This window comes from Taudactylus pleione, unplaced genomic scaffold (assembly GCF_031769625.1).
Source record: "Taudactylus pleione unplaced genomic scaffold, aTauple2 ptg000066l, whole genome shotgun sequence".
NCBI classification, from domain to species: domain Eukaryota; kingdom Metazoa; phylum Chordata; class Amphibia; order Anura; family Myobatrachidae; genus Taudactylus; species Taudactylus pleione.
Genome location: NW_028284468.1, coordinates 9,086,357 through 9,103,677, shown reverse-complemented (window position 1 = coordinate 9,103,677; position 17,321 = coordinate 9,086,357). Strand labels below are relative to the sequence as shown.

General features: G+C 45.6%; 1 protein-coding gene across 1 annotated transcript in view; it reads left to right on the top strand.

Moving 5' to 3' along the window:
* LOC148534435 (uncharacterized) overlaps positions 1 to 11,546 on the top strand; it is a 153,959-nt gene extending 142,413 nt beyond the window's left edge. Inside the window, exons 27-28 of the mRNA XM_088466852.1 lie at positions 3,032 to 3,221; positions 11,478 to 11,546. Of these exons, the coding sequence (XP_088322978.1) occupies positions 3,032 to 3,221; positions 11,478 to 11,512 (225 nt within the window). The 3' untranslated portion in view covers positions 11,513 to 11,546. The remainder of the gene's footprint in view (positions 1 to 3,031; positions 3,222 to 11,477) is intronic.
* Positions 11,547 to 17,321: the final 5,775 nt, after the last annotated feature.

Below are 17,321 nucleotides of genomic sequence, written 5' to 3'. Positions count from 1 at the left end.
GAGAATGATTTCCGTGTTGTGCAAGGTTCTCCAGCCCTTCGAACTTGCCACACGTGAAGTCAGTTCAGACACTGCCAGCTTCAGTCAGGTCATTCCCCTCATCAGGCTTTTGCAGAAGCAGCTGGAGAAAGTGAAGGAGGAGCTAAGACGGAGCGATTCCGCTCGGCATGTGGGACTTGTGGATGAAGCCCTTCATTCGCTTTGCCAGGATTCCAGGGTGGTCAATCTGTTGAAATCAGACCACTACATTTTGGCCACCGTGCTCGATCCTAGGTTTAAAGCCTATGTGGTGTCTCTCTTTCCAGCCGACACAAGCCTGCAGAGGTGCAAAGACCTGCTGGTGAACACACTGTCAGCTGAAGCGGAACGTGACACGTCAACAGCTCCTTCTTCATTTTCTCCCGCAACTGAGGCTGCCAGGAAAAAACTTAGGTATCCTAAGCGGGTTGCTGGCGGTGATGCAGGGCAGGCAGGACCAAGTTTGGACATCTGGTCCGGACTGAAGGACCTGGCAACAATTTCTGACATGTCTACTGTCACTGCATATGATACTGTCACCATTGACAGAATGGTGGAGGATTACATCGGTGACAGCATCCAAGTAGGCATGTCAGACAGTCCATACCTGTACTGGCAGGAAAAAGAGGCAATTTGGAGGCCCCTGTACAAACTGGCTCTATTTTACCTGAGTTGCCCCCCCTCCAGTGTGTACTCCGAAAGAGTGTTTAGTGCAGCCGGGAACCTTGTCAGCGAAAGGCGTAGGAGGTTGCTTCCACAGAATGTGGAGAAGATGATGTTCATCAAAATGAATTATCAGCTCTTCCAGGGAGACCAGCCTCCAGAACGTACAGAGGGACCTGTGGTGGTGGATTCAAGTGGGGACGAGTTAATACTTTGTGAGGATGAGGATGTACACACTGAAGAGGGTGAGGATGAGGAGGATGGGGATGACATCTTGCCTCCGTAGAGCCAGTTTGTGCAGGGACACATTAATTGCCAGCTTGTTTTGTGGGGGCCCAAACAAACCAATCATTTCAGCCACAGTTGTGTGGCAGACCCTGGCGCTGAAATGATTGGTTTGTTAAAGTGTGCATGTCCTGTTTATACAACATAAGGGTGGGTGGGAGGGCCCAAGGACAATTCCATCTTGCACCTCTTTTTTTTTCTTTGCACTATGTACAGTTTGGGGCCTAGTTTTTCAAACTGCCATCCTGTCTGCCACTGCAGTTTCACGCCTAGATGGGTCACGTGTTTGTGCCGCCCACTCGTGTCGCTTAGCATAGTCATCCAGCTACCTCGGTGCAACCTTTTGGACATGAAAACACTATTGTGAGGTGTGAGGTGTTCAGAATAGACTGGAAATGAGTGGAAATTAAGGTTATTGAGGTTAATAATAGCATAGGGGCAGAAAAACCTACAAATTCTGTGATTTTAGCTGTTTTTATGCTTTTTTTCAAAAAAATACAGATCCAAAACACAAAACCCAGAACCCAAAACACGGAAGGGTGGTTTTGGCAAAACCAATCCAGATCCAAAACACGAAGAAAGATCCAAATCCAAAACCAAAACACAAAAAGTGGGCGGTGCACACCCCTAATATTAACACAGATTGCCCCCATCATTTCTCTCATACCCACCCTCAAGGCACTTTCACCTTCCCATGTCATTGTCATTTCCGTTATACCCTAAGCCTTGTTGGCTACCATATTATTGCTACACATTGTAAGCGTTCAAATTGAGAAGGCAACATTTAGCTCAAACATGGCCATGATTTGTTAGAATGAACAAAAAGACTGATGTTATTTTCTGTAACATCAAAGACTCCATAACGGAGAGATGGCGTTACTCAGGCCAGTGACCCTGCGTGCTCCATAATACAGTCTCCATATCTATACTGCTACATATATATGCCAGTGTGTGCATACTCCAATATCACCACTGTATGTATACACACTAGTGTGTGCTCCCATTTGCCCGCACACCACCAGGGCTACCCCATACGTTTCTGGCTGGATCTGGTACATTTTTATTTATTTATTACCAGTTATTTATATAGTGCACACATATTCCGCAGCGCTTTACATAGAATATTTGTCCATTCACTTCAGTCCCTGCCCCAGTGGAGCTTACACTCTATATTCCCTATCACATATACAAGCACATACTTACACACTAGGATCATTTTTTGTTAGGAGCCAATTAATCTACCAGTATTTTTTTTTGTATATCCATTGTATATGTGCATTGTGTACCTGTTGTACATACCTGCTACATTAACCCAGTGTCATCCTGCTAACATGTTCTGTCTGGTTAATAAACCAAAGACCTGGTTAAGTTATCTATCATGTGAATTGACCTCCATCACACACCGTTGGTACCTATATCAACCGATACATACAAAGTGCAGTGTATGTAATATTTCAGATATATACAAGGCCAGAAATCACAGATAGCCATTAGATGCAGCAGTATGGCCAGCCCATTTGCGCTGAAATGTTTTTTATTCTGGATGTGGGCACCACTCCGCAATCGATGTCCCCTGTTCTGCGGAGCATTGGAGCAGAGAGTCAGAACCTGTTGTCATACTGCAGACTGTGCTCCTCCCTTTGTGCTCAGTGTGTATGTACATTTACAGTTGGCATTCTAGAATTCCACCCGGCATATGCACAGCTTTCTGGGGGTTAAATTTTCTTACAGCAACAATGCCGAGGTCACAGTGTTAAAGGTTATGTTATCAAGAATCAATACTTCACATTCACCCAATGAGAAATTGAGATAAATGATGACTTGTCCCAGTAGGCCAAATCTATTCTGACCCTCTAAAATCAAGACTGTTATGTAATTGTAAGAAAGGTGATTCTGCTAAAATGTACATTATAATTAGATTGTGCTCTTTGATTTGTACTGAAATTGTACTGATTGTACTAATAGTCGTCAATACTACATGATATGTATACTTCAACACTGAGAAGTTAATGATGGATATAAATGATTGTTAATATGTCTGACACCAGCATATCTTCCTTTGCAGTCACTGTTTGGACGGAATGGCTTTGAGAAAGACATGTTTCAGCTATTTTCATCACAGAGAGGCCAGAATGTCCTATTCAATGATAACACGCAATGCTTGATTGAATTTGATAGGATGCCTGAAAAAGACATTTTTGACGATTACTTTGGTAAAGACTATGCCATCCTTAAGCTATGCCCATCAAAGAAAGGTACATATTCCAAACCTTATTTCTCATCATGGTACAGATTGTTTACCTAATAATAAAATACATTCTTCACAGTAATCATTAAATTCATTTCCAGAATGAAATACATTATATATAAAGCAAATCATCTTTCACTTTACATGATTCAAGGCTAGACAGACTAATGTGTAAATGACATCACAAATCCAAACTTTGTCAGTTTAGCAGTTTTCTGACTAATGTGAGTACTACTGAGCCATAAATGAATATAGTAGGCAGACCTTACTACCAGTGACCGGGGTAACAGGCGCATTCATTACTAGGTAAAATATATGCAGGGATCCACTTACTTTATGTCAATAATTTTTAGGGGAATATATAAGACCTTAGTTGTACTACAGTACCTCAACATCCTCTAGTACTGCCTGCTCCTGCAAGATACTGCAAGTTGCCCTACACTTCCCCCTGTTCTTTGCCACTCCCTGTCCATAGTTTTACTGCAATGTTTCTATTCATGCTTTGTAATCATGTGATTGTTCTCTGTTTTGCTTTGTATTTATGTTGTTGATTTTATTTGTTTTTATGCCTATCCTATGTACGGCACTGCACATATTTTGTGGTGATACCTATCCTATGTACAGCACTACACATACCTTGTGGTGATACCTATCCTATGTCCAGCACCACACATACCTTGTGGTGATACCTATCCTATGTACAGCACTGCACATACCTTGTGGTGATACCTATCCTATGTACAGCACTGCACATACCTTGTGGTGATACCTATCCTATGTACAGCACCACACATACCTTGTGGTGATACCTATCCTATGTACGGCACTGCACATACCTTGTGGTGATACCTATCCTATTTGCAGCACTGCACATACCTTGTGGTGATACCTATCCTATGTATGGCACTGCACATACCTTGTGGTGATACCTATCCTATGTACAGCACTGCACATACCTTGTGGTGATACCTATTCTATTTGCAGCACTGCACATACCTTGTGGTGATCCCTATCGTATGTACAGCACTGCACATACCTTGTGGTGATCCCTATCCTGTGTACAGCACTGCACATACCTTGTGGTGATACCTATCCTATGTACAGCACTGTGTCACGGCCAGGGTTTCTCGGCATGGTGGCCACCGGGTATTACCTGTGAGGTCATTGTGGTGAGGGGTCTCTGGCAGCGGTGCTGGTGTTTGGCGAGGGGCATTGGCTGTGCGTGGTTCTGTGCGGGCACATTGTCACTGAGGCCTGGTGGTGTTTGGCATGGGTGCCGCCATCTTGCCTCAGGTCATGTGATTCAAGCTGTCCAATCTTCGTGGGTCATGTGCTCTTTCCAGCCAGTCACAGCGCGGCACCTGGTATTTAGGAAGGTCCAGAGCCTTCATTCATTGCCAGTGCAACGTGTTTCTCAGCTGCGGCTGAGAGAGAGTACCTGTGCCTTACCTGTCTGCCTGGAAGCGCTACTAGCCTGTTACCTTGCCTGCTCCAAACCTGCTGGATTCACCCTGCACCCTCCATCTACCTTTTCCCTGCCTGAGTACCTGAACCTTCTGTTTCCCTGCACCTTGCCTCACACTCTAACTCCCAACTGGACTTCATTACCTCTGCCTGCATTTCGTTACAGCTCACCAAACCTGCATACTGGACATTTCCTGCCTGTCACTATCTGGAAATTCTCCCATTTGCTTCACCACAGTTATCAAGTGCACTTTAGTGCTAAACCTGGACTTTAACTTTTGCCATTCTCATGTCTGCTAAATCACTTATCAAAAACTCCACCTCTTTATTTAAATCTGCTTCTGTGTCTGCTCCTGTCACCACCCCGGGGCCACAACAAACCCAGACCCTCACACTTTGCACTGGCCACATGGATCCAGCCACGGAACAGGAGTCTGGAGTGGATTTATTTCGCTGTATTGCTGGTCATTTAGAAAACCTGGAAACTATGCAGCATCAAATGGCTCAGTTTTTACAAGAGATGTCTAAGCGACAAGATAATCTGCAAACCTCGTTAACCACCCCAGGGGTATCCGCAACTACACCTCCTCCTGTGCCTGGTAATACAGGGACCAGGGTAGCCCCTCGTTTACACCTACCTATGCCAAGCAAATTTGACGGCAATCCTACGCTCCGTCGTGGTTTCTTAAATCAGTGTGACATACACTTTACCTTGCAGCCTGATAACTTTCCCTCTGCTAGAACTAAAGTGGCTTACATCATGTCTTTGTTGACTGGCTCGGCTTTGGATTAGGCCTCCCCACTCTGGGAGCGTTCAGACTCGCTGCTGGATAACTATACAGACTTTGTATCTTCATTCAGGAGGATTTTCGATGAACCTGGATGCACAGTGTCAGCATCATCCAGCATCATGACCTTGACACAAGGAACCCGTCCTGTCAGCCAATAAGTGGAATGAGGAGGCCTCACCTCGGCCTTTTGGCATGGCCTTTCTGACCGATTAAAAGATGATCTGATCACCCGTGAGCTTCCCACAAATTTAAATGATATGATCTCACTCTGCAACAAAATTGACCTACGCTTCAGAGAACGTCAGGCTGAAAAGCACAGAACTGACCGGCAAAGGTCATTTATGCCTCCCTTACCTACCCATCCACCCCATCCTCCTATAGATGAGGAGCCTATGCAGGTGAACCAAACCCATCTCTCCAAAGAGGAACGTCAGAGAAGGATGCTAAAAAACCTCTGTCTGAACTGCGGATATTCGGGTCACCTGGTGGCCTCCTGCTCCCGCAAATCGGGAAACGCCCGTTCCTGACTGCCCTTGGGGACATCAAGTTAGGAGTTATGAGTCCGTCTCCAAACACTAAAGATTTCAAGATTTCCTTAGCTTTGGATCTCAAGCCCAACCCTGTCTTCGTCTCTGCTCTATTAGACTCTGGAGCAGCCGGAAACTTCATGACTTCCAGCCTAGGCGATAAACTACAGATTCCTTGTTCATCTCTCAAGCATGCAATTTCCCTGACTTCTGTAGATGGACGTCCTCTAGCTAAAGGAGTGGTCACCAAGGAAACTCAACCAGTATTAGTTCGTGTTGGGGCACTCCACTCTGAGTCTTTAAAGTTCTTAGTGATACCAGAGGATTCTCAAGAAATCATTTTAGGACTACCCTGTTTAGGCCAGCATAATCCCAGGATAGACTGGTGTTCAATGCAGATTCTTTCATGGGGAACTGACTGTCAGAAATCCTGTCTTCCCAAGATACGGCCTGTAAGAAAGACAGCTTCGTTAACATCTACAGCTATTCCCAAGGAGTACCAGATGTTTTCTGATGTTTTATCCGAACAACAGGCGAACGTCTTACCTCCCGACAGAGAATGGGACTGTCCTATCGAGCTGCTGCCTGACAAGATGCCACCCCGTGGTCGCACCTATCCTCTGTCCGTGCCTGAGACTCAAGCCATGTCGGAATACATCCAGGACAACCTAGCGAAAGGCTTTATTCATCCTTCCACCTCTCCTGCTGGAGCTGGCCTCTTTTTCGTTGGCAAGAAAGACGGTGGCCTAAGACCGTGTATAGATTACCGGGGCCTTAATGATATAATGATTAAGAACTGATATCCTCTTCCCCTGATCACAGAGTTGTTCGACAGAGTTAAAGGGTCCATCATATTCTCAAAGTTGGATCTAAGAGGGGCTTATAATCTCATCCGTATTCGCATGGGTAATGAATGGAAGACCGCCTTTAATACCAGAGATGGACACTTCGAATACCTTGTGATGCCCTTTGAGTTGTGCAATGCCCCTGCTGTGTTTCAGGGCTTTGTTAATGAAATTTTCCGGGCTTGTTGTATGTCTCAGTTGTAGTTTACCTGGACGATATACTTATTTTTTTCGTCTTCTATAGAGAAACATCATGAACATGTGAAGGACGTATTATCCCGTCTAAGAAAGAACCACCTTTACTGCAAATTGGAGAAATGTGTCTTTGGAGTACCCAGTGTGCCATCCCTTGGTTACATCATCTCCGGCTCCAGTCTTGAAATGGATCCCAAGAAGGTGCAGGCAGTTTTGGATTGGTCCCGACCTTAAACCTTGAAAGCCATCCAGAGATTGCTTGGGTTCAACAACTACTATAGACATTTTATTAAAGGATTCTCCTCATTATTGGCTCCCATCACCGCTCTGACCCGTAAAGATGCTAATCCTGCCCATTGGTCACCTGAGGCAGAGACTGCCTTCCAAGTTTTAAAACAGGCTTTTATTTCTGCTCCAGTCTTACGTCAACCAGATTTGGACAGGCCTTTTCTATTGGAAGTGGATGCGTCTTCAGAGGCCGTGGGTGCAGTTCTTTCCCAGCGTTATGAGGATAATCAAGTTCATCCCTGTGGGGTTTTCTCCAAGAAATTCTCGCCTGCCGAAAGAAATTATGCTTTAGGTGAACAAGAACTCCTGGCAGTGAAATTGGCATTAAAAGAATGGAGATACCTGCTGGAAGGGGCTAAGTTCCCTTCACTGTTATCACAGATCATAGAAACGTCCTATTCCTCAAGAATCTCCAGTGCGTGAGTCCTCATCTGGCCCGATGGGCAATATTTTTTGCTCGGTTCCAGTTCACTCTGACCTTCCGGTCTGGAGCCCTTAATCAAAAGGCAGATGCTCTGTCCAGATCTCTCCTCTGTGATGACAAAGCGGAGAATCAACAAAATACCCCTGTCTTGGAGTCAAGAGTATTTGCCACCCTACAAGTACAGCCTCCCACTGGGAAGTCCTTTGTGGCCCCGGGGTTAAGGAAGCAGCTCCTCACCTGGGCTCATTCCTCTCGCTTTGCAGGTCACTCAGGTACCCGGAAGACCCTGGAATTTCTGAAGAGAGGCTATTGGTGGCCATCCATGAAAGCGGACGTGTCGGAGTTTATTTCTTCATGCTCCTTGTGTGCTCAGCATAAATCTTCACGTCAGGCCCCGCTGGTGAGTTGTTGCTGCTACCTATTCCATCACGTCCATGGACGCATCTCTCCATGGACTTCGTCACGGATCTGCCGAATTCTCAAGGGTTCACTACCAACAGGGTCATAGTAGACTGATTCTCAAAAATGGTCCATTACATACCACTAAAGAAATTACCTTCTGCTCCTGACCTAGCTCATTTGTTTGTACAACATATATTCCGTCTCCATGGTCTTCCTGCCAAGATAGTCTCTGACCGTGGTGTTCAGTTTACAGCAAAATTTTGGAGAGCCTTATGTTCAGTATTGCAAGTAAAGCTAAATTTTTCTGCGGCTTATAAGCAATGGTTCCACCGAGAGGGTTAATCAAGACCTTGAGCTGAATTTGCGCATGATGCCTCCTACCACTCTTCCACGAACCAAACCCCCATTCCAAGTGGTCTATGGTCTTCATCCTCGGGTTCCTCAATTTCAAAGCCTGCCCGTCTTTGATGTACCAGCTGTGGAAGACACTGTAAAGAGATTTGCATCAATTTGGACTCAAGTTCGTGCTGACCTGGAGAAGGCATCCTCCCATTACAAATTTCAAGCTGACAAGAAGCTTAGGATAGTACCACGTATGCAAGTTGGAGACCAAGTCTGTTTGTCCACCCGGAACCTACGGCTCAGAGTACCATCTATGAAATTTGCTCCACGCTTCATCGGGCCCTTCTTCATTATAGAAATTATTAACCCCGTGGCTTATCGCCTTCAGTTGCCCCCTTACCTGAAAATTCCCAACTCCTTTCATATCTCCCTGCTTAAACCCCTAGTGTTGAATAAGTTCCACAGTGTCCAGCCTGCTTCTCACCGTGTCCAGACTGAAAGAGGTGTGGAGTTTGATGTTTCCCAAGTCTTGGACTCTCGTATCCGCAGAGGACATCTGCAGTACCTCTTGGATTGGAGGGGTTACGGTCCAGAGGAGCGTTGTTGGACTGATGCCTGTGATATCCATGCTCCTGCACTCATCAAAAGGTTCCACGCTGCCCATCCGGAGAAACCTGGTGAGTGTCCTGAGGCCACCCATAAGGGGGGGTACTGTCATGTCCAGGGTTTCTCGGCATGGTGATCACCGGGTATTACCTGTGAGGTCATTGTGGTGAGGGGTCTCTGGCAGTGGTGCTGGTGTTTGGCGAGGGGCATTGGCTGTGCGTGGTTCTGTGCAGGCACATTGTCACTGAGGCCTGGTGGTGTTTGGCATGGGCGCCGCCATCTTGCCTCAGGTCATGTAATTCAAGCTGTCCAATCCTGGTGGGTCATGTGCTCTTTCCAGCCAGTCACAGCGCGGCACCTGGTATTTAGGAAGGTCCAGAGCCTTCATTCATTACCAGTGCAACGTGTTTCTCAGCTGCAGCTGAGAGAGAGTACCTGTGCCTTACCTGTATGCCTGGAAGCGCTACTAGCCTGTTACCTTGCCTGCTCCAAACCTGCTGGATTCACCCTGCACCCTCCATCTACCTTTCCCCTGCCTGAGTACCTGAACCGTCTGTTTCCCTGCACCTTGCCTCACACTCTAACTCCCAGCTGGACTTCATTACCTCTGCCTGCACTTTGTTACAGCTCACCAAACCTGCATACTGGACATTTCCTGCCTGTCACTATCTGGAAATTCTCCCATTTGCTTCACCACAGTTATCAAGTGCACTTTAGTGCTAAACCTGGACTTTTTCTTTTGCCATTCCCATGTCTGCTAAATCACTTATTAAAAACTCCACCTTTTTATTTAAATCTGCTTCTGTGTCTGCTCCTGTCACCACCCCGGGTCCACAACAAACCCAGACCCTCACACACTGCACATACGTTGTGGTGATACCTATCCTATGTACAGCACTGCACATACCTTGTGGTGTGGTGATACCTATCCTATGTACGGCACTGCACATACCTTGTGGTGTGGTGATACCTATCCTATGTACAGCACTGCACATACCTTGTGGTGTGGTGATACCTATCCTATGTACGGCACTGCACATACCTTGTGGTGATACCTATCCTATGTAAAGCACTGCACATACCTAGTGGTGATACCTATCCTATGTACAGCACTGCACATACCTTGTGGTGTGGTGATACCTATCCTATGTACGGCACTGCACATACCTTGTGGTGATACTTATCCTATGTATAGCACTGCACATACCTTGTGGTGATACCTATGCTATGTACAGCACTGCACATACCTTGTAGTGATACTTATCCTATGTATAGCACTGCACATACCTTGTGGTGATACCTATGCTATGTACAGCACTGCACATACCTTGTGGTGATACCTATACTATGTACAGAACTGAACATACCTTGTGGTGATACTTATCCTATGTACAGCGCTGCACGTACCTTGTGGTGATACCTATCCTATGTACCTTGTGGTGATACCTATCCTATGTACAGCACTGCACATACCTTGTGGTGCTTCCTATCCTATGTACAGCACTGCACATACCTTGTGGTGATCCCTATCCTGTGTACAGCACTGCTCATACCTTGTGGTGATACCTATCCTATGTACAGCACTGCACATACCTTGTGGTGATACGTATCCTATGTACAGCACTGCACATACCTTGTGGTGATCCCTATCCTGTGTACAGCACTGTGTCACGGCCAGGGTTTCTCGGCATGGTGGTCACCGGGTATTACCTGTGAGGTCATTGTGGTGTTTGGCAAGGGACATTGGCTGCACGTGGTTCTGTGCGGGCACATTGTCACTGAGGCCTGGTGGTGTTTGGCATGGGCGTCGCCATCTTGCCTCAGGTCATGTGATTCAAGCTGTCCAATCTTGGTGGGTCATGTGCTCTTTCCAGCCAGTCACAGCGCGTATGTCTGGCACTGCACATACCTTGTGGTGATACGTATCCTATGTATGGCACTGAACATACCTTGTGGTGATACCTATCCTATGTACAGCACTGCACATACCTTGTGGTGATACCTATCCTATGTACAGCACTGCACATACCTTGTGGTGATACCTATCCTATGTACAGCACTGCACATATCTTGTGGTGATACCTATCCTATGTACAGCACTGCACATACCTTGTGGTGATACGTATCCTATGTACGGCACTGAACATACCTTGTGGTGATACCTATCCTATGTATAGCACTGCACATACCTTGTGGTGATACCTATCCTATGTACAGCACTGCACATACCTTGTGGTGATACCTATCCTATGTACAGCACTGCACCCTATCCTATGTACAGCACTGCACATACCTTGAGGTGCCTAATATTAACAATAGTGTGTTTTAGTTGAGGTACAATATGATTTGCTCATTGTTTTATTCGTTTTCCTTCTACAGGACTGATGTCTGCCTGCTCATTCCACAATTGTTAATGAGAAGACTTAGCAATATGGCGTTATGCATCATCAACTTGCTTTCATCTTGTACAATTTGCCTATTTGTTTGTCTCCATCATATAAATTTATGTTCAGCCAATAGTCTTTGTCTCACAGATCTTGGTGAGCTTGTTTCTTCTTGGTCAAAAAGCACCAATTTATGCCATTGTAATATTTGTGCTATTCTTTTCTTACCTAATGTCAGGACAAGCGGCGGATGCGAGCCGTCAGAGTGGACGCCTCAGTGCACAAGACATCATCTAAGTCATTAGTATATTTTCGCAAGTCCACTGTGTACAGAACTGCAGTCGTAACTGGATTTGTGTCCATCTCTGAATGAGGCCCTCAGCCATATATCTGTATCGCCTGCCACAGTTGTTCTTTATTTTGTATCCTTCTGTCCTGTCCGGAGGCAATAAAAATAATTGATTCTGCCAACAGCAAGTATTCCCCAAAAATTACAGGAGAGCATCTACAACCAATTAAATTGTAAAGTGCCCAAGAATATGCAGATGCTATATATATATATATATATATATATATATATATATATATAAAAAATAAGTAATAAAAATATGTGGGAAATTCCTTCAAATTAATTTTCACTAAAATATTAAATGGTAAAATGCCGATTGTACTGTGTATCACTTACAGTGGCATAACTAGGGTATTTGGAGCCCAGGACAAAGTTGAAAAAGGAAGAATGTGTGTGGTCACAAGGGGCGTGGCCACTGAAAAATGGGGCGTGTCAGCATGACACATCCCTTTCTTGTCACTGGGAACATTTCTTTCCATTTGTACCTTAATGCAGTGCCCCTTATACAGTCCCCCTTATGCAGTGCCCCTAGTAGTGCCTCTTATGCAGGCCCCCAGTAGTGGTCCCCCTTATGCAGACCCCAATTAATTCCCCTTATACAGGCCCCCAGTAATGATCCCCCATATGCAGTGCCCCTTACACAGTTCCCCCTGTAGTAGTCCCCCTTATGCAGCCTGCCATTAGTTCCCCTTATGCAGGCCCCCAGTAGTTTTCCCCCCTATGCAGTGCCCCCTGTAGTGGATCTCCCTTTTCAGTGCCCTCTGTAGTGGTTCTCCCTTTTCAGTGCCCCCAGTAGTGGTCCCCCCTGTGCAGTGCCCCCAGTAGTAAGCCCCTTATAGAGTGCCCCAGTAGGAGTACCCCTTGATGCAGTGCCCCCTGTAGTAGTCCCCAGTAGTGGCCCCTCCCCATTGCAGTGCCCCCAGCAGTATCCCCCCTTGTAGTAGTCACAAGTAGTGGTCCCTCCCCAATGCAGTGCCCCCAGTAGTATCCCCCCCTGTAGTAGTCCCCAGTAGTGCCCCCCCAATGCAGTGCCACCAGCAGTATCCCCCCTGTAGTAGTCCCCCCCAATGCAGTGCCCCCAGCAGTATCCCCCCTGTAGTAGTCCCCCCCAAAGCAGTGCCCCCAGTTACCAGTAGTATCCCCCCCCCGCTCCCGATAAATGCACACAGAAATTAAACAGTAAATAAAAGAAAATTTCTTACCTGAATCCACGCTTCCGCCGCCGCCGTCGACGGCACGTCAGTCCTCCCAGGCTGGCACACTCTGCATTATGGGAGAGACGTCATTACCCACTGCAGGAGCCGGAAGGGAGCCGGCTCTTGCAGTGGGCGCTGCTGCTGCAGTAGTCAATGAGAGTCTATCTGACTCTCATTGGCTGCTGATTCACACACACATCGCTGTCGCTTGGCGGTGATGTGTGTGCAGTAGAAGCAGCATCCTATGAGAGTCGTCTGACTCTCATTGGCTGCTGGTTAACACACACATCACCGCCAGCACTGGCGGTGATGTGTATGTTATGCACAGCATGAGCCCGCCTGCCACCCTCCTCCTGGCGCTATTGGGCAAGCGCTCAGGGGGAGGGAAGGGCTCAGCTGTGCAGCACAGGATCGGCGCTGGAAGCCTAGCACCGGTCCTGTGTAAATGTGTAGCGCTGACCGCACTCAGGCCCTGATTCAGAGCCGGACGCTCTGACAGAGCGCTCGCTCTGAATCAGGGCCGTCCTTCCTAATTTTAGAGCGGCTTACTGGCCGCTCATATAGCTGTGGGTGACCACCCACAGCTATAGCGAGCGGCCAGGAAGATGGTCGCTATGGTCAAGACCATTGCGACCATCAGGCTTGCGACGAGACCCTTGTGGTAGGGTCTTATTGCTGCAAGCCCTGGAGTGCTTTTGGCTCTATCAAAGCCGAAAGCACTCCCACTGACATCACTTGTGATGTCAGTGGGGCCGGCCCCAGACGGTAGACGTTCCCATGGGAATGCCTCCATCTGGCCAGCCACGCCCCCAGCACGCTCACCATCGACAGCACGCCCCCTTTGTAGCAAGACCCATAGCAACGACTTGCCCATCGCTATCCGGGTCTCGCGCATACACACGACGGAGCCGGGTCCGTCGTGCGCATGCGCACTGGGCCAACATCGACCCGCTTGCGAGCGCTCAGCGCTCGCGAGCGGGTCTGAATCAGGCCCTCACTTCGGTCGGCGCTACACTGGCTAACTAGGGTGGGTCGGTACCATGGCCGGTGGAACCCCCCTGCGCCACCGGTCCCACGGCGCCCAGGGCACGCACCCTGCTCGCCCTGCCCTAGTTACGCCACTGATCACTTATCAAATAAATCGGGCATAATAACAAGTGAATCATCTGCAGCATACAAATCAATGTTTGAATATATTGCTAATACTGTATATCATTATGGTAAAGTAAAAAACAAAGGTAACCTGAGTTTCCGCGCACTTACATGCTGCCCTCCTCCACAAGCACCTGCGTGTCACCAACACCCCACCAATAAAGACAATAGAAGATTTAGATGGCGCTCAGATGAAGGCGCTTCTATAGTTTTTATGTGTTTCGGTTGAAATGTGCTTCCAGAAGGGAAAATGATGAATGTATAATCTTCTGGATCCTTTAGTGCTTCTAAATTGTCAGAGGCTTATTACGTCTCTCCCAATATGTGGGTCTACATAAAAACGAAAAAGAGAAATAAAAATATATGTAGTATTGTTTATAGAATATATAATTTCCTATTTCACATCACCAACCATGTGATACAGGAAACAGGGTATGATATAAAGGGATATACCCCTATATACAAGGTCAGGTGCATAAATATTGGGACATTGACAGAATTTTCATATCTTACCCTCTATTCACCACCACAATGGCTTTGAGATAAAACAAACAAGATGTGCTTTAACTGCAAACTTTCAGATTTAATTTGAGGGTAATTACATCCAAATCAGGTGAACGGTGTAGGAATTACAACGGTTTCTAACTTTCTATATGTGCCTCCCACTTTTTAAGGGGCCAAAAGTAATGGGACTATCAACTCAAAAGCTATTTCATGGACAGGTGTGGGCTATTCCCTCGTTATTTCATTATCAATTAAGCAGGTAAAAGGTCTGGAGTTGATTCTAGGTGTGACATTTGCATTTGGAATCAGTTGCTGTCGACTCTCAATATGAGATCCAAAGAGCTGTCACTATCAGTGAAGCAAGCCATCATTAGGCTGAAAGATCAAAACAAACCCATCAGAGAGATAGCAAAAACATTAGGTGTGGCCAAATCAATTGTTTGCAACATTCTTAAAAAGAAAGAACGCACCAGAGAGCTCAGCAACACCAAAACACCCGGAAGACCATGGAAAACAACTGTGGTGGATGACAGAAGAATTATTTCCCTGGTGAAGAAAAACCGCTTCACAGTTGGCCAAATCAAGAACACTCTCCAGGAGGTAGGTGTATATGTGTCAAAGTCAACAATCAAGAGAAGACTTCACAAGAGTGAATAAAGAGGGTTCACCACAAGATGTAAACCATTGGTGAGCCACAAAAACAGGAAGACCAGATTAGAGTTTGCCAAACAACATCTAAAAAAGCCATTACAGTTCTGGAACAACATTCTATGGACAGATGAGACAAAGATCAACTTGTACCAGAGTGATGGGAAGAGAAGAGTATGGAGAAGGAAAGGAACTGCTCATGTTCCAAAACATACCACCTCATCAGTGAAGCATGGTGGTGGTAGTGTCATGGCGTGGGCATGTATGGCTGCCAATGGAACTAGTTCCCTTGTATTTATTGATGATGTGACTGCTGACAAAAGCAGCAGAATGAATTCTGAAGTGTTTCAGGCAATATTATATGCTCATATTCAGTCAAATGCTTCAGAACTCATTGGATGGCGCTTCACAGTGCAGATGGACAATGACCCGAAGCATACTGCAAAAGCAACCAAAGAGTTTTTTAAGGCTAAAAAGTGGAATGTTATGCAATGGCCAAGTCAATCCCCTGACCCGAACCCGATTGAGCATGCATTTCACTTGATGAAGACAAAACTGAAGGGAAAATGCCCCAAGAACAAGCAGGAAATGAAGACATTTGCAGTAGAGGCCTGGCAGAGCATCACCAGGGATGAAACCCAGCGTCTGGTGATGTCTATGCGTTCCAGACTTCAGGCTGTAATTGCCTGCAAAGGAGTTGCAACAAAGTATTAAAAAGTGAAAATTAGATTTAGGATTGTTTAGTTTGTCCCATTACTTTTGGCCCCTTAAAAAGTGGGAGGCACATATAGAAACCATTGTAATTCCTACACCGTTCACCTGATTTGGATGTAATTACCCTCAAATTAAATCTGAAAGTCTGCAGTTAAAGCACATCTTGTTTGTTTCATTTCAAAGCCATTGTGGTGGTGAATAGAGGGTAAAATATGAAAATTCTGTCAATGTCCCAATATTTATGCACCTGACTGTATATACAGGTCACCCACACTGTGGAAAAATATAGTCAAAGGGGCTTATGCCACTCACTCTGCTGAAAGTAGAGTGATAAACATAAAGGTATCTTTTAGCCAGCATACCATACTCACAGAAGGTATGCGCATTTTCCTCCTATCATGGTATCTTTAAATCATGCAGAAATCCACAGCAAGGATGTAAGGTGACTTTGATTTTCCAAGATATATTTTATTGAATACAGTACCAGTGTCATCAAAAACAGAAACGAAAAACAACATAACAGACTTCTTAGTTCTCAAATCAAAATAAAGTCCAAGGTAAAAGAAGTCCCAGTAAATAGGCAAATCAGTCCATACATTAGATCTCAATATAATCCAATGCGTTTCGACCATAAAGGGTCTTTTTCAAGGCATATCCTGGTTCCCCCCTGTTCTATCTTATATACCCTCAGAAGTTATCTGATTGGTGGGGGTGGAGACTGAACCTATTGGACTGGAAAACTGACTCAATAAATAACATTAAAAGTGATCCTCATTATGTTGTACTTAATAAATAGATCATAATAAAAATGTTTGTTCTATAATAAAGTAAATAGAACGCTGATAAATGAGCTTAGCGTGTGTATGTGTTCCAAATGCTGGAATGCAAGTACTTCCGCCGGAAGAAACGTTCCGGTATTCAGAAGGGTGTACCTATATTGGTGTCTTCTCCCACTAACTTCTGTAAGTGGGAAAGCGTGCGCCACTATTAGAGTCCCTTTTTTTTTCCAATATATGTTTGTTAAATTTAGTACAACACAATCGTAAAGATAAAAGGGAGCATAGTATAGATCATCAAAAATCATACCGTTGAAATAACCACAAATACATACTAAAGTATATGAATAGCAATAGAATAGAAAAATTGCACAGCGGAAACCAAACATCTAAACATACATTTAGAAAACACAAAGGAGGGGAAGAAAGGCTAGGGAAGAGTAGGGGGAGGTTTAGGGTTATATCAACAATAATCTCATATAGTATAGATACTATCAATA